This window comes from Trichomycterus rosablanca, chromosome 7 (assembly GCF_030014385.1).
Source record: "Trichomycterus rosablanca isolate fTriRos1 chromosome 7, fTriRos1.hap1, whole genome shotgun sequence".
Lineage (NCBI taxonomy): Eukaryota > Metazoa > Chordata > Actinopteri > Siluriformes > Trichomycteridae > Trichomycterus > Trichomycterus rosablanca.
Genome location: NC_085994.1, coordinates 12,656,402 through 12,674,975, shown reverse-complemented (window position 1 = coordinate 12,674,975; position 18,574 = coordinate 12,656,402). Strand labels below are relative to the sequence as shown.

The 18,574-nt window shown below is 39.8% G+C and overlaps 1 protein-coding gene across 1 annotated transcript in view; it reads right to left on the bottom strand.

Moving 5' to 3' along the window:
• faf1 (Fas (TNFRSF6) associated factor 1) overlaps window positions 1-18,574 on the bottom strand; it is a 129,903-nt gene that overhangs the window by 26,891 nt on the left and 84,438 nt on the right. The window contains exons 13-15 of the mRNA XM_062998417.1: window positions 13,421-13,575; window positions 6,261-6,397; window positions 5,008-5,096 (exon numbers count right to left, since the gene is read on the bottom strand). Of these exons, the coding sequence (XP_062854487.1) occupies window positions 5,008-5,096; window positions 6,261-6,397; window positions 13,421-13,575 (381 nt within the window). The remainder of the gene's footprint in view (window positions 1-5,007; window positions 5,097-6,260; window positions 6,398-13,420; window positions 13,576-18,574) is intronic.

Sequence of the window (18,574 nt, the reverse complement as noted above, 5' to 3'; positions counted from 1 at the left end):
TTTATTTTAATGTTTTTAGTTTAGAAGAACTGAATATTTTAATAATGAAGACTAAATTTTACTTACTCTAAAACCTGAAGACCCAGAAGATAGGATGTTTTGGGGAAACACTGTTTTTGTTTTTCCACCCATTTTGTTATGTAAACCCATTTTAATTTTTTTCCAACTGTTTTAATATTTGCACCCATTTTTAGTTTCTCCCCAAATACGTTAATGAGTTTCACCTGTGCCTTGTTTCTGTTCATGTATTAAGGCCTGTTGTTCCCACAGACCATATATATCAGCACCATTCACAGGCTATACTGAGCATTTCTTTTGCCGATACGATTGCCTTTGATCTTAACCACAGCCTTGTATCTTTGACCCTCCGTACAAGCCTTTGTTTACTACAGCCTGTTTATAGTTTGTGTGACCCTTGTGTGTTCTCTGATCTCAAGTTTTTGGGTTGAGTTTTTGGATTGTTCACCTGTATTTATAAATAAACCTGCACTTGCATCCTAACCTGCCTGCGAGTCCTTGTTACAATCTTTGATAGGTTTGAGCCCAGAAAAGTCACAATGATTCTGAATGTTGTTGATATATGGCTTTAAATTTGCACAGTACAGTCTTTGTAAATGTATTTGTAAATACAGCAGTGAACTGTGTTTACTGACAAGGGTTTTATTCATTACAAAAGCATGTAGGATTTAGGGCAGTGTTATCTATGGCAGCAGTTGTCAACCTTTTTTCTATTAGACTGTGTTAAAAAAGAAATTCTGGGACCCCCTTAATACGGGTTACGTTTTTCTTATGCTTTAAGTAAGGATGACAAAAGAAACTGTGTTCTTGCTCAAGGGAAATTCGATGAATCCATTATAAAAGTACAAACTATGATTTTAGTATTTTCTCATTTTGGTTGATGTGGGTTTACTTCTGGTGAACTAGTGGTGGGTGCTTTCTCACTTTGATCGACATCAGCAGGATCTGCTTCAACAACTGAATCGAAATTTTTCGCATTTGCCATCCGTTGACCTTTGCACTTTTTGTGGCGGGCGAATAAAGTATGTGTCCATTCTCAAAGACCCAACATAGGCTATAGACAGTTTAAAATAGATCTACATGACATTGCAAGAAAACTCTCAAACGCCAGTAGTCTGTTGATTTTCTCCTGCCATCAAGTGTAATTCTTTGTAAATCTTCTCAATTAAACGCAATTCGGGTCCCCTCTAGGCTCACTGAGCCCCTCGGTAAAGAACCTCCAATCTAATAGATTGAAGGCCTTGCCTTTTATGTACACAGCTTTCTCCAGATTTTCTTAATATGTTAATGATAACATGAACAGTAGATGGGAAAATTCCCAAATTCCCTGCAATCGCATTTGAGAAATCTTGGACTATTTGAAGTATTTGTTCACACTGTTTTTGTGTAAACTTAAAACCATTATTGCTAGTAAAATGTCCCCTAACGTCAAGAACTCTCTATTTCAATGAAAACAATCAGAATAAAAATGTACATTTAATACTTTATCTCACAGGTAATGCTAGACAGAATGTGGCAGGAGGGTTCCTGCAATAATTGCCTACACTCCATTACCCAGATAATTGTAACACTCCATTACTTCAGCACTGTCTCAATCACTTCACATTCCCTTTCCAGCCAACAAATTCATTAATTACACCTGAAGAGATTGTGTCGAGCCTGGGCAAAACAAGCTGGGTGTTTCCATTACAACCCGTTCATTTCTCAAACTGTGTCAAAATTTAACTGCACTCTGAGGAAAGTTAACCTAGCAGCAGGGCAGCCGAAAACAGCTCTCTGTGCCTTGCTCAATATGTTAACAGTGTTTATGTTATTACACACTGGATATTAGAAACATGACATTATTCTATTATTTTATAGTGCTTTTAGCTTTTAGTATGTTTTGCACTATTCACTATAACTGTATTACAACAGTTAAATGCTTTATTTATCTGAGCATTTGTATAATGTAAGAAAGGTTAAATCATTTTTAAATACTCAATACTTTTACACCTTCTGTAAAGTCACTGTGACTATACACCAACCAGACATAACATTATGAACACTGACGAGTGAAGTGAATAACACAGATTTTCTCTTCATCACAGCACCTGTTAGTGGGTGGGATACATTAGGAGCAAGTGAACATTTTATCCTCAAAGTTGATGTGTTAGAAGCTTTGAGTGAGTTTGACAAGGGCCAAATTGTGATGGCTAGACAACTGGGTCAGAGCATCTCCAAAGCTGCAGCTCTTGTGAGGTGTTCCCAGTCTGCAGTGGTCAGTATCTAAAAAAAGTGGTCCAAGGAAGGAACAGTGGTAAACTGGTGACAGGGTCATGGGCGGCCAAGGCTCACTGAGCGAAGGCTGTCCCATGTGGACCGATCCAACAAGACGAGCTACTGTAGCTCAAATTGCTGAAGAAGTTAATGCTGGTTCTGATAGAGAGGTGTCAGAATACACAGTGTGTCGCAGTTGCAGGGCTGTTTTGGCAGCAAAATGGGGACCAACACAATATTAGGAAGGTGGTCATAATGTTGTATTACTTTATTTTAACAGTGTATTAATAATTATTTGTCTTGATTCTGATCAGTTAAACTTTATTTTAATAAAATGTCTCAGGTGGTGCTAGCTGCAGAGTAAATTATTATAATAAATTATTTATTTCTCGTTTTCAACTGCTTATGTAAAGGAATTTTTTTAACTGGATACTCAATTTTAAATGAAGTCCAACATAAAAATGTGCTTCTGTTTTGTTATGGAGTAAAGCAGTGCTGCATGCCTTAAGCATTGCGTACCATCCAGATTTGCTGCTTCGAAGGCCAGTTTTTACCGCTTGTCGCTTCACTTGAAGTTCTATTTGACCAAACTGTGCTCTCTGTTGCCGCTGACCTTCTCCAATTAGAGAAAATGTTTATGTGACAGTCAAAAGCAGCAAAATGTTGAACGGTTGTATTCCATTTTAAATTAAAAATCACAGCACTGTCAGAAAAATATGGCCTGTCAACTAGTGAGCTGTAAAATAAAATAAAAAACGGGTTTGCATTTTAGAAAGAAATACCATGTTTACTAATCCTGGAATCGCCTGCTGTGGCTTGTTGCACTTTTATAAGCTTTAATGTGCCCATTGATTAATGAAATGAACCCACTTTACTATTTTGCTGATATTTCTTTATCTTCTCATGTCTCTAAATGATGACAGTTGCAGAGCTTTCTTGTATAATCTGAAATACCACTCATACAAAACTGCATGTCAATAAACTGACAATACTGTCAGTCAATATTGTCAATAGTGTTTAATAATTCAAGCTTGGGGGCTCAGTGGTACGGCCAGCAGAAAGCACTTTTGCCGTACATCATGTGAAAGGCTTAAACGCTGCAAAAAAAAAGCCAATATGCACATAGCCTCATGATGAATGAAGAGCAAGACGCTTATCGTGAAAGCAAACAGTCAAATTTTATGCTGTTATATTTTTTATATGAATTCGACCTATGATACTGACAGAGTAAATTCTTTGGCTCTGGAATCATTTAGTTTTAGATGTTCTATGCATGCAGTCAGGTAGGAGTCTTCAAGGTCTGAGCTATGTTGCAGTCCTGATGTAGTGGTGTGCATAGGCTGTATACAGTATACAATCTATTTACTTGACCTGTCATGACACTCAATGACAATCAATGTATTTAAACTTGTGGGTAACGTCATTGTAATTTGTGGTGTTAATGGTAAAATATTTTAAATACATGATTATTATTATAATATTATTTTAAACATCACTCTTTCCAACCCACATTACATTACCCACTATTTACTATAAATGCATTTACAGCTTTTTAAGTTGAAATGTTTGTAATTTTTTTGTTTTTAGTTTAGAAGAACTAAATATTTAAATAATAAAGACCCAGAAGATATGATGCTCTGGGGAAATGCTATCCATTTGGTCGCCAGGGCCATTATTATTACATAATGATAATTAAAATAATGAATCATTTAACAAGCAGATGTCTAACCTTACAGAACAAAAGCAGATCTGCTATCAGCAGCAGTATTTAATATCTAATGATTTTTCTGAGCATTCCAATGCTGTTGAGAAACAGTGATAAGACAGAAATATGTCATCATGAATCAGATCAGCCGAGAAGCTCCAGGGCGTGACTCACTCATGCTTGCTGTTTTGAACTTTTGCCAGCAAACCACAGACTTCTCCTCTAACCAGTGTGCTATGTAGACTGATATCTGAATGAAAACACCTGTGGTGGTGGTGGGTGGAAGTACCTAAATGAACAGCTAATTTTAAACCCACGTTGCCAGTTTCCAACTGCTAAAGACACAATGACTTAAATTTGTAGTATAATCTCTATGGACTTACCTCGGAGCACAAAAGCAAAACATTCTAAAAGGAAAAACTATTAGTTACTATAACAGACAGTAAACTCTAGTCTAACTCTATTTATAACCTTATATGAAAACAGATACAATAGGTAAAACCGGTCCTTTAAAAGCCCTTAACACACTTTCATTGAATGGACACCACACACGCACACACACTCGGCTTGCTTGTAGTCTTTATCTTTTTGTGTGAACTTGTTTGCACAGTGGGCACTAGTTTAAAGCAGTGACCATATGTATTAAAAGCATATAGAAATGACATCCTGTTCACTTTGTGCTTACTACAGACCCTCAGACTATACAGGAATAGTTAATGAATTGCCTCTTTATACTGACCTGTAACCCACACATGCACAACGTTTACAGAGGATGTATTCTTTCCTACTGTATGGCGATAGCAATATTGAGTCTACACAACAGTTGCTTTTGTTGTCTCTAAAGCTTTTTTTCTGTCATGTCCACATATAAGTCATAGTGTATTTAGTATAAAACAAATAAAAAGATTCCGCAGTCTGGGTTTCAGTTACACTGACTATACAAAGTACGTTTATGTCATTTAGAATGCAGCTTTATCCCATTGTTAACAGGATACATCAATGAGCACATGAACGGTGCTGTCTCTTACCTCATCTTTGATATCCTCCTGCTGCTGGGCTGTAAAGATTTCCATTGCTCCCATCAGTCTCATCATCAGATCGTCTACTGTTGTGTTACCTTTAGGCACATGGAAAATGGTGTTATTTAGTTTAACAGCAGGATAAACTATCAATTCCATATTGCTGCCTATTTTTTCTTTACATATAAAGTTATAGCATTTAGAATACAATCCAAATAATTCAGTGATAACTGCATTAGGCACAACAGTGGCAGATTTGAGTCTGTTTTTTCAACTAAATTGCAGAATATAGGTCACACTAAAGGTGGAAAAGTTTTGAAATTATTACCATTTACCAGCTCCACTTACCATATAGAAGCACTTTGTAGTTCTACAATTACTGACTGTAGTCCATCTGTTTCTCTGCATGCTTTGTTAGCCCCCTTTCATGCTGTTATTCAGTGATCAGGACTCTCCCAGGACCACTACAGAGCAGGTATTATTTAGGTGGTAGATCATTCTCAGCACTGCAGTGACACTGACATGATGGTGGTGTGTTAGTGTGTGTTGTGCTGGTATGAGTGGATAAGACACAGCAATGCTGATGGAGTTTTTAAACACCTCACTGTCACTGCTGGACTGAGAATAGTCCACCAACCAAAAATATATCCAGCCAAAAGCGCCCCGTGGGCAGTGTCCTGTGACCACTGATGAAGGTCTAGAAGATGAACAACTCAAACAGCAGCAATAGACGAGCGATTGTCTCTGACTTTACATCTACAAGGTGGACCAACTAGCTAGGAGTGTCTAAAAGAACGGACAGTGAGTGGACACGGTATTTAAAAACTCCAGCAGCGCTGTGGTGTCTGATCCACTCATACCAGCACAACACACACTAACACACCACCACCATGTTAGTGTCACTGCAGTGCTGAGAATTATCCACCACCTAAATAATACCTGCTCTGTGGTGGTCCTGAGCATTGAAGAACAGGGTGAAAGCAGGCTAAAAAAGTATGTAGAGAAACAGATGGACTACAGTCAGTAATTGTAGAACTACAAAGTGCTTCTATATGGTAAGTGGAGCTGATAAAATGGACAGTGAGTGTAAAAACAAGGAGGAGGTTTTAATGTAATGGCTAATCAGTGTATATGTTCTCTGTATATTTGAATACAATTTACTTACTTTACTCAGTGGACATTTGAACAATAAATTCGTTAATATATATTCTATTTTAAATTTACCCCTTCTCACTTTTGAGCCTTAAATAACATTAGGTTACCTTGAATAACATTTAAAACTTCATTTGACGTTCGCTTGCCCATAACTATCAGCAACAGGGGAAACTGGTCGGTTTTGTACGTCCGAATGGTCTGTGCAACCACGCTTCCAAAGTGCCTCGTGCACATGGTGAGTAATCTAGAAAGAAAAAATATGTAGATTGATTTACTTCAGGAAATCTGATTAGCAGGTGCATATCATACTGACTGATAGACAATCAGCTATAGACAAACAGAAGGGGAAATCACATACAATCACATATCTTGATAACAGAAGACGGTTTCTAGTTAAAAAGAACTATTCTGGCATTTCTCTTGAGTGACACCCCTTTCTCACTGAATACACCACAAAGTCAAATTAGTATTCCGCTCCAGTCTCGCTGAATTTGATAGGCTAGGGAGGATTTCGTATTCCATTACAAAGAGAGAACTTTAAATTAACATTTCTCTGAAGGAAAAGGGTAGCACGCAGGCTTGCCGAGCTCACAGTAAATGTCATAATATTAATGAATTGCTATAGACTGAATGCAAATATAGATTAGATTCTCTCCTCCTTTAATAAGTGCAGCCTTAATAACACACTGCTAAAATAGAGTGATGGAGGACGAGTGTGAGGGGTCGGCGTGAGAGCAAAAGAGTACTTTATTATGGGAATGAATAGAAAGTTGGCTGAAATTATTAAGCACTGCACTGGAATAAAATAATGCAAGTGCAAAACAATGACAAATTTTCCACACTGAAAAATGGCAGTTAGGAACGGTGCAGGAGCATTTAAGTCAGTTGTACTTAGAATCTTCATTGTTTCTTGTGGCACACTCATACACAGTACATATTTTATCACATATCCTTTGGGGAAAATGCTGAAAATAATTTTGAAGATATTAAAATACACCGATCAGGCATAACATAATGACCACCTTCCTAATATTGTGTTGGTTCCCCTTTTGCTGCCCCATACACAACAAATTGCGATGCACTGTGTATTCTGATGCCTTTCTATCAGAACTTCTTCTGCATTAACTTCTTCAGCAATTTGAGCTGAAATTACAGTAGCTCGTCAGTTGGATCGGCCACACGGGACAGCCTTCGCTCCCTACGTGCACCAATGAGCCATGGCCACCCATGACCCTGTTGCCGGTTTAGCACTGTTCCTTCCTTGGACCACTTTTGATAGATACTGACCACTGCAGACCGGGAACACCCCACAAGAGCTGCAGTTTTGGAGGTGCTCTGACCCAGTCGTCTAGCCATCACAATTTGGTCCTTGTCAAACTTGCTCAAATCATTTTTCCTGCTTCTAACACATCAACTTTGAGGATAAAATGTTCACTTGCTTCCTAATATATCCCACCCACTAACAGGTGCCGTGAAGAAGAGATAATCAGTGTTATTCACTTTACAGATAAGATATCCTTTATTTGTCAGATATACATACAGTGTATCACAAAAGTGAGTACACCCCTCACATTTCTGCAGATATTTAAGTATATCTTTTCATGGGACAACACTGACAAAATGACACTGACACAATGAAAAGTAGTCTGTGTGCAGCTTATATAACAGTGTAAATTTATTCTTCCCTCAAAATAACTCAATATACAGCCATTAATGTCTAAACCAACGGCAACAAAAGTGAGTACACCCCTAAGAGACTACACCCCTAAATGTCCAAATTGAGCACTGCTTGTCATTTTCCCTCCAAAATGTCATGTGACTCGTTAGTGTTACTAGGTCTCAGGTGTGCATAGGGAGCAGGTGTGTTCAATTTAGTAGTACAGCTCTCACACTCTCTCATACTGGTCACTGAAAGTTCCAACATGGCACCTCATGGCAAAGAACTCTCTGAGGATCTTAAAAGACAAATTGTTGCACTACATGAAGATGGCCAAGGCTACAAGAAGATTGCCAACACCCTGAAACTGAGCTGCAGCACAGTGGCCAAGATCATCCAGCGTTTTAAAAGAGCAGGGTCCACTCAGAACAGACCTTGCGTTGGTCGTCCAAAGAAGCTGAGTGCACGTGCTCAGCGTCACATCCAACTGCTGTCTTTGAAAGATAGGCGCAGGAGTGCTGTCAGCATTGCTGCAGAGATTGAAAAGGTGGGGGGTCAGCCTGTCAGTGCTCAGACCATACGCCACACACTACATCAAATTGGTCTGCATGGCTGTCACCCCAGAAGGAAGCCTCTTCTGAAGTCTCTACACAAGAAAGCCCACAAACAGTTTGCTGAAGACATGTCAACAAAGGACATGGATTACTGGAACCATGTCCTATGGTCTGATGAGACCAAGATTCATTTGTTTGGTTCAGATGGTCTCAAGCATGTGTGGCGGCAATCAGGTGAGGAATACAAAGATAAGTGTGTCATGCCTACAGTCAAGCATGGTGGTGGGAATGCCATGGTCTGGGGCTGCATGGGTGCAGCAGGTGTTGGGGAGTTACATTTCATTGAGGGACACATGAACTCCAATATGTACTGTGAAATACTGAAGCAGAGCATGATCCCCTCCCTCCGGAAACTGGGTCGCAGGGCAGTGTTCCAGCATGAAAATGACCCCAAACACAACTCTAAGACGACCACTGCTTTATTGAAGAGGCTGAGGGTAAAGGTGATGGACTGGCAAGCATGTCTCCAGACCTAAACCCAATAGAACATCTTTGGGGCATCCTCAAGCGGAAGGTGGAGGAGCGCAAAGTCTCGAATATCCGCCAGCTCCGTGATGCCGTCATGGAGGAGTGGAAAAGCATTCCAGTGGCAACCTGTGAAGCTCTGGTAAACTCCATGCCCAGGAGAGTTAAGGCAGTTCTGGGAAATAATGGTGGCCACACAAAATATTGACACTTCAGGAACTTTCACTAAGGGGTGTACTCACTTTTGTTGTCGGTGGTTTAGACATACATGGCTGTATATTGAGTTATTTTGAGGGAAGAATAAATTTACACTGTTATATAAGCTGCACACAGACTACTTTTCATTGTGTCAAAGTGTCATTTTGTCAGTGTTGTCCCATGAAAAGATATACTTAAATATCTGCAGAAATGTGAGGGGTGTACTCACTTTTGTGATACACTGTATACAGTTGTACAGTACAATGAAATTCTTTCTTAACATATCCCAGCTTGTTTGGAAGCTGGGGTCAGAGCGCAGGGTCAGCCATCGTACGGCACCCCTGGAGCAGACAGAGTTAAGGGCCTTGCTCAAGGACCCAACAGTGGCTGCATAGCAGAGCCTGGATTTGAATCACCAATCTTTCGGTTGATAGCCCAAAGCTCTACCCACTAGGCTTTATAATAGGCATTAGGTCATAATGTTATGCCTAGTCATGTATATTTGACACAATTTAAATAGTTTCAGTCAGGGCTAACAGGTGCAATAAATCAATTACATAAAAGAAATTATTTGCTTTCAACATTGCAGCAACAGTTTAAAGTAGGCCCTTTCCTGTTCCAGCGTGACTGTGCCCCTGTGCACAAAGCAAGATCTGAGGAAGCAAGACATGAAGAAAAGCTTGGTTTAAAGAAACTTCAGCAGCCTGCACAGAGCCCTGACCTCAGCCCCACTGAACAGCTTTGGAATGAACTGGAACATCAGCTGAGGCTTTCCTGACCAACATCAGTGCCCAGGAATAGAAATGCTTTTCTGACTGGAATTTAGCACAAATTCGCACACACATACCTCAAAGTCTTGTGAGAAGCCTTCTCAGAGTAGTGACTGTTATAGCTGTAGATCACGCAAAGGTCACTATAGTTTAATACCCTTTGATTTTAAATTGGATGTCCAACAAGCTCATGGTCAATAGGAGAAATGATTTTGGCTATACAGTGTGTATATACACACACACACACACACACACACACACACACACACACACACACACACACCACTGAGACACCTAGGTAAAAAAGACCTCTGGCCTAAAGTGTGGGCTTGCTGGTTGTGACTGGCTGCAAATGACCCACAGGCTGCAGGTTGACTAGGCCTGTTTAATAGAATTTCAATTTACCATTTTCTCAAAAGAATATGGATCTGTATGTCTTTCTTCACGTTGCACAAAAACAAACAGGGATTGGAGTGCTCCCGAATCCTTTTTACATACTTTGAATGATCTAACTGCCATTAACACAGTTTATCAAGCAAATACACTTGCAGTATTTCCAAGCACTCCACCCAATGCAAAACCTGGCAGTTCAGTTTCATAACATCAGGAAGAACTATGTGAGAATGTTAAGAGTTTCCTGAGCTCCCGAGGCTTGTTCTTTTCCACACTAGCAACACCTGGCATTTAAAACATTTCATCGTGCATGACTTAATAATCAGACTGACACCTTCGACCTCTCTCACACACTCGTTTCTCGTATTCTTGCTTGACTGACAGCTGCGGCCTGGACTCAAACCTGTTTGCATTTGGGAGAGGAAGATATTAAGTAATATGAGAAAAGACTGCTAATCGAGTAACAGTTAAAAATAAATGACAAAAATGATACAAATATTAAAAACTCATCATTATCACATTGGCCTGTACTTGGCAGAATTATGCCTAGGTAAAGAAACAGGTAGAGCAGCACTGCAGCTGTCTCACCAGTAAAGAAACTTCAATCTACTTCTCTCTCTTAAACACACAAATCACCAACCACTGTGAACGCTGCCAATCACTGGCCGGTCAGACTTAACTCAAGTACGTGAGAATGTAAAAGTGTGTGTGTGTGTGTGTGTCTTAGGACATGACTTTGTGTGTGTGGACACAAAAATCACATAGACGTGTGTGAATGTGAGCCACCGTTCTCTTCGTGAATAGCCCCAGATGTTGTCCGCCTTTAATCTGTGGTAGAAAGGCTCAGCTGGGGCAAAAAGCACTAGGGGAGAGCGGGAGGAATGAAGGTAGGGGCCCAGCTAAAAAGCCCCTGCAGGAGCGAGGTCACTTGCTGCCTTTCGGAGGCGGCCTGCTCCTGGAGGAGGCCTTTTGGGGTGAAGCCTTGTGGAAGGAAAAGCCCAGGTCCATGCCATAGCAAAGCCTGCTGGGACAAATCAAGTGTCCATCTGCTGCCTGACCAGGCTCTTTCACAGCTTGATTTTTTTAAAAGTTTTTAAATTAGAAATTTGTAATTGAAAGTCTAGTGTAGTTTTTCCACTTGCTTAGAATTAATTACAGCTTAGTTGCACACATGCAATGATTACAAAGGCACTTATTGCTGACACTTTTTAAGAAACACATTTGTTTAAATCTTGCATAAGTAAAACAGATTTTAAATCCTTATGATTTCCAATAGAACTACAAAGAAACCAGATTCACACTAGTAATACAAAGACACTAAACATCTGTTTTGTCAATTTGCTTCCATTATTAAAAAATGCAGAAATATGCACGTTTATTCAACTATCCTGACATCAGAATTCATCTTAGCATTTGTCTACATACTGACAATCACTTACATTTTAGCATGTGAACAATATTACAAATGGGCAGATTAATCTCACGTTTTTTAATTTTATTTATGCATTTTACTCCCATTTTCTCCCAATTTAGCGTACTTAATTTGTCTTCCGCTGCTGGGGGATCCCTGATTGCAGTTGAGGTGGGTATATTGCTGCTCACGCCTCCTCCGACCCACATGCAGCCCTTAGCAGAACCCTTTTTCACCCATGCATTCTGCACCGGTGCCTCTCTATTTGCTAATCAGGGTCCTCACACAGATTTTGAAGACCCCACCCACATAGTCCAGACATCCCATCCCACCCTAGAAGAAACATGTCTGCTGCAGGCACTGTCACTTATGCCCAGTAAAATGGCACCCAGCCGACCGGTGGCAATGCCGAATTACAAGATTAAGATTATGAAGCCTCCTTCTTCATTGTTACCAATTTAAAACAGAATTCTTACTTTGTTAAAAGGTTTCTTCAAGCATTCATTTGTTAAAAGAAGCTGAATCTATATCACTTACATATTTACATTTTTCATTTACATTTTCAGCATTTAGCAGAAGCTTTTATCCAAAGCGACTTACAGTTGTGACAGTATACAATCTAAGCAATTGAGGGTTAAGGGCCTTGCTCAAGGGCCCAACAGTGGCAACCTGACAGTGGTGGGGCTTGAACCGGCAACCTTCAGATTACTAGTCCAATACCTTAATCACTAAGCTACAACTGCCCTATATATACATATGGAGATAAACATCGTATTATTCAAATGACTCTTTAATTTATAAAAAAAAAAGCAAATTCTACATTGTTTTGACTATGTTTCTTTTACATGTTTAGAATGCAGAGGTGGGTGGAGTAGTCAGAACCAGCAGCCAATCAAGTGTACACAATCAATATTGTATTATACCCCAAATTTCACCTGTATAGAAGGTGTTTTTTCCATTTTCATAATACATGCAACTGATTAATTCTGGTCAGGGTCACGGCAGGTCAGGCTCTAGCGGGAAACGTTGGGTGCAAATCACAAATACACTGGACAGGCCACTGATTCCATCACAGGTTCGACCAGATGGAGCAAAGTGGTACATAAACTAAGCCATTGGGGGGCACTTATCAGTGCACCCTTTGTGCTGGTCCCAAGCCTGGATCAATAAGAGGGTTAAATCAGGCACTGGCAGAAAAAAATTGTGCCAAATCAAATATGCGGATGAATACAGATTTGACAGCACATGTTTTGCATTATATTCATCAGAATGACATTTAAGATTCAGCCTGAGCCAAAAAAATGGATGTTAGACTGTGTATGGATTTTAACATTGATACTAGATTTTGGTGTAGGACAATTTTAGAAGGTACTAAAGTCAATAGGAATCTTACATAAACTGTCACAAGTGTATATGCTTAAATGACAACTTTAAACCAATCAAATCGAATCAATAAGAATAAATAAATACAGCCAATGTTCCACCCATGCCGAAATGAAGATATTTTCAGCAGTGGACTAAATGAGAGCTAGGAGTAAAACTGACCCTTTATTGGGGCAGATTAGTGCAGATTGCCCTGTTGGGGCCTCAAAGAGCAAACACAAGTGCTTTTGTGAAGAACCCACTAAGAAGAGATAGAGGAGAGAGGGTGGGGGGGATGGTAAAATCTCTCATTAAGAGATCATCCATTTTGGGTGTCAAAATGTTTCCGATCGGGTCGTTGGTTCCTAGTGATAGTAAGTGTGTGGATGTGTGTTACCTGGCTTTGTTAGCTTCTTTAGTGACATCCCAGGCCCACGTGATAAAATTCTGGCTGAGATATGAGACAATAGAGTCTGCACACATCATTTGGGAACAGAAGACGTTGCTAAGCACACTGTCATCATTGTGGAGATAGATCGCCAGCAGCTTTCTCTGAAAAACAGAAAAAAAACAATTTTATGTGAAGGCTTTTATTTATGTATTTATTTATTTTATTAGATTTTAACATCATGTTTTACACACTTTGGTTACATTCATGACAGGACAGGTAGTTACTCGTTACCCAAGATTCATCAGTTCAAGTCTTTAATGTCAAACACAGTCATGGACAATTTTGTTTCTCCAATTCACCTCACTTGCATGTTTTTAAACTGTGCAAGGAAACCAGAGCTCCGGGAGGAAACCCACACAGACACGGGGAGAACATGCAAACTCCACACAGAAAGGACCCGCACTGCTCCACCTGGGAACTGAACCTAGGGCCTTCTTGCTGTGAAGCAACAGTGCTACCCACCGAGCCACCGTGTCATGGATTGAAATTTACTTGTGACATGATCTCTAATTCTGTGACTGCCTGGATTCACACGACCACAACATGTCAATAGAATGTCAGATAAGTGGAACATTAAGTGTTCGTTTTTTCGAAGTTTCACCTATCGAATGATTGCCAATTTCCCTGCCCCTTGTACAACCCCTCTGTCCAAGAAGCGCTAAGACTATCAGGCGGCCCCTCCAACATGCAAGCTGTCAATCTTTTCACCTGCCAGTGAAGGGCCACGCTATGAACTCAAACAAGCTATGCTGTTTGGTTAAGAAGCCAGCAAACCTGCTGGGTTATTTGCAGAGGTTGTAACTACATAGCTCAAGTGAGGCCCATTTGACCTCTCCCACTAACTGCCCCTGTTTGGATGCCTGACCAGGTTGGTAGCACCGTCTGGGATTCAATCTTAAAAGCTCATATTATTATTCTACCGCCTTCATATTCTGACAAATTTCAAAAATTCCAACGTTTTTTGATCAAACAGACTGGACATTTAAAAAAATTATTTTTAATTCCTTAGCAACCTACAAGGAAAAATGTAGTAGAAGCTCACTTTTTTATTACACCTGTATTAACCTGTATCCGCATTTTCTGACTTGTGAGTCAGGCTTGTCATGTCAATACAATACATGTCAATGACAATTTTGACATGATCAGGATTTTTGATTATACATGTATCCGTAAACTCAAACTCAAACTTAGCTTTATTGACATGACAAAATATGGACATTCAAATTGCCAAAGCTTAGTTACATATTTAGGAAATATGATAAAAAAAAAAAATACAAAAAAAAAATAGAAAATGTACAATATATAAAAAATGAAGAAAAATAGTGCTAGTGGTAACAACAATTTAAATTTTTTTTTAATTTAAACAATTTAAAAAACAGTGACAGTAATAATACTAAATGTAAGCAGTAATAAGAGCAAAAGTGTGTGTGTCTGTGTGTGTGACATGGTCGTAATTACTGTATGTTTCATCTTTGTAATTTTTTCACCAGTATTTTACCAGATGAGCTATGGCCTGCACTTTTTACTCAAACAGACCAAATAGACATTTCACAAATTGACAACATTAACATACTGTTTGTTTATTAGGATTTTAACATCATGTTTATACTTTTGGTTACATTCATGACAGGAACGGTCGTAACTCATTACACAAGATTCATCAGTTCACAAGGTTATATCAAACACAGTCATGGACAATTTAGTGTCTCCAATTCACCTCACTTGCATGTCTTTGGACTGTGGGAGGAAACCGGAGCACCCAGAGGAAACCCACACAGACCTGGGGAGAACATGCAAACTCCACAGGACTGGACTGCCCCACATGGGGATCAAACCCGGGACCTTCTTGATGTGTAATGACATTGCTACCCACTTAGCCACCGTGCCACCCCATTAACATACTGAACAAAGGAAATTGGTAGCATCTTAGTCAGCCAAGATGTGGACTGCTATATTATGTTAAAGGAAATGTCAAAGCTATATTATGTCAAGGGAAAGCTAAATAAATACAATAATTGTTCCATTTTATGGCTTGTTTAGCACATATTTTAGACATAGACATATGGTATATCAGTAATACGCTTTGCTGTCATTGGTTCTACTCATAATCTGACAAATAATATCTCCAGTGATTTTTTTACACATTGTTTAAATCACTATTGAGACCAAACACCTTCTGCTGTTATTATTTAGTAAATATATTTTACCAGACAATGCTTGGACTGATGACATCACAGCTATTGGTGGAATGTCTAAGAGTCCTCAATTTGTGGTGCAGCACAGGCACTACTAGCCAAAAAAAAACATGAGTTTTTTTTGGTTTCTCATTTGTATTGTGAGTATAGTGTTACAATAATTTATTTAAATCTTGAACTAAGATCTAAGTAAAGCACAAGCTGACCAGAATCCCTAGGAGGACACAGCCATACTAGACGAATAGCACTGCAGCATGATGCATGAGGCTTAGAAGATCCTAGTCCTGGAGTTGGAATTTTTTTTAAGCTATTCCAAGCGTTACATCCTATACTACTCCAGCAAGTTGAGGTTGAAGAGATGTTTGAAAAATTCCAAAGCCATATTGTGTACACGTTTCAATAGTTAAACTATTTAAATGCAAAGGGGATTAAAAAAGACTTCAAATTCAAGGTGGTCAACATGGGACCTGACTCAGATTCCTAAAAAACTCCATAGTTGGAAACAATGACAGCAAAAACATTAATAGGTATGAGACAGCACTTGCTGTGATTCTTCTATTGTATGTTTTCTAAACAACACTGCACTGCTGAGCATGTCGCACTAGCATACTAGCATCCATATGCACCCACCGCCTCACCAGCAGCGGCAGCACAAGTAAAGGCCAATCCAGGAGTCAAGCTAATATCTAAACCAAATCAAATCAACATGGAGCAAATAAAAACTTTCTTCAAGGGTGTCGGCGACAAAACAAAAGCGGACAAATCACTTTATTTGTCTTGCATCAAATGCCAATGCCCTTTCTCTGCGGCACAGGTTGGTGAAGAGTGGCGCACGTAATATTGACAGACAACGAAAATCCGCATATGTTTACACCGTCATGCGAGACTGAACAACTAATTAAAAAACAAACACCGTCTCAAACATGAAAGGTTTCCCGGGACGATGCGGGGATATAAAACCCACCAAATTACAAAACACCGGTTGGTTTTCTCTTACTGACCCCCTGACGTTTTCTGTTAGACCCCGCAGAGGGATTTCAGAGCGGCCCAGCGTGGAAAGGAGGTCTAGCAAAGAAACAAGGAGAACTGAATGGAGAAGAGAAAGTTGGGGTATACAGTGGTGTGTATGGTGCGAGGGCTTGAGGAGTGCTGCTGTGTTTGCACAGCGATTAGTGCTTTAGAATAAGCAGCATGGCTCCTAGTGGGAGAAAACTTGGGCCTCTTTCACTTCTTCAATTCAACACCCTGAAAAGATTAAACACTCATGCTGGGTGGACAAGCAAATTCAGCCTGGACAGAGAAAAAAGTTTTTATACACATACACACACACAAAGAAAATAGGAAAACACACACACCTTCCCTGCTTAATCATACTAACAGCTGCTTTACAACACTTTCCTCCGCACCTAAACAGATTCCAGGTAAGTACTGAGTGTGAGAGAATGTTCACCTTGTGCTGCAAGGACGTTTGAAACTATTGAGGCTTCTAAGATTTCCTAAGAGGAGTGAGAGAAGGTATTCTCTATAATAACAGTCTTTAGCTAGCTCCCCTCATTTCACGCCCCCCAATTATGACCGGTCCCTCCTTACCACTTTCATCACATTGTTGAGCCTCACTATCCAAGCTCATCTTTTGTGGGGCTTTTCTTAGCCTGCAGAAATCAAGGCTAAGTCAAAATTACCGGGTCTGTTGTCGACTAGAAACTGACCCAAAAGCTCTCGTCTGAATCCTGACTTCCCCGCACCTGTTCAGGACGGAGCAAACCGAGGGGCTGAACGAGATAAAGGAGGGAAGAGGGATGGAAAAAGGGAGGAGAGGAAAAGAGGAAGAAAAACGATCTGTCCTGTGAGCGGGAGAAGACTCGTGTTCACACACAGCTGCCGGCTGATAGTGTTCACTTCCCAGGCCTGTTAAAAGCGGCCGTTCTAAACTGCCAGCGGTTGCTTTGCGGATTAAATCTTTAACAAAACAAAAAAAACTTCACCACCAGGATGCTTTGTCTCTCCAACACGGCTTGTCATTATATGCAATATGAGAGCGAATTCTTTTATAACGGCACTCTGCCAGACACCAAAAGTACCAGCTAACTTTCCCAGATAGAAAACATGTAAGTGTGTACTAGCGTTCCGTTTAAACAAGCTGGGTGGCAGAAAAGCATTAAGCAAACATGGGGAAAAATTTTCTTATAAGAATTTAATGCTTAGTGCACACAAGAAGTGGGTCATATGACATGCAGTCTTATGCAAAAGCTGCAATAGAATGCTTCTGATCAAATTCCATGTTGTTTTGATCTAAATGTTTTAAAGTTTATTTCATTAAATTAACGTATTAATTAATAGTTAATTTAATTATTTGTTATTTGCTAAATGTAACATATTAATAGTGCTTTGGTAGCGATGCAGTCAATTACACTAGCCCACTAATGATGGGTGTGTGGGTGCACTGTGCCCGGTGATTCCGGGGAAGTCGGATCCATCACAGTCCTGACCCACAATGAAATGCAACATATTAATAAATAAAAATAAAATGTAAACAACATGTGCATGTGTATGGGGGTTTTCTCCAAATCTAGTACAGTAGCCCCCCTACACCCCTTTACAGCAGGGGGAGACATTCCAATATTCTCCAATATTTTCTTTCTGTATTAAGTGAAGCATTTTATATTTTAGTATTATAACTTTTTACTTCATTTCACTTACCATATAGAAGCACTTTGTAGTTCTACAATTACTGACTGTAGTCCATCTGTTTCTCAGCATGCTCAGGTAGCCCCCTTTCACGCTGTTCTTTATTGATCAGGACCCCCACAGGACCACTACAGGGTAGGTATTATTTGGGTGATGGATCATTCTCAGCACTGCAGTGACACTGACATGGTGGTGGTGTGTTAGTGTGTGTTGTGCT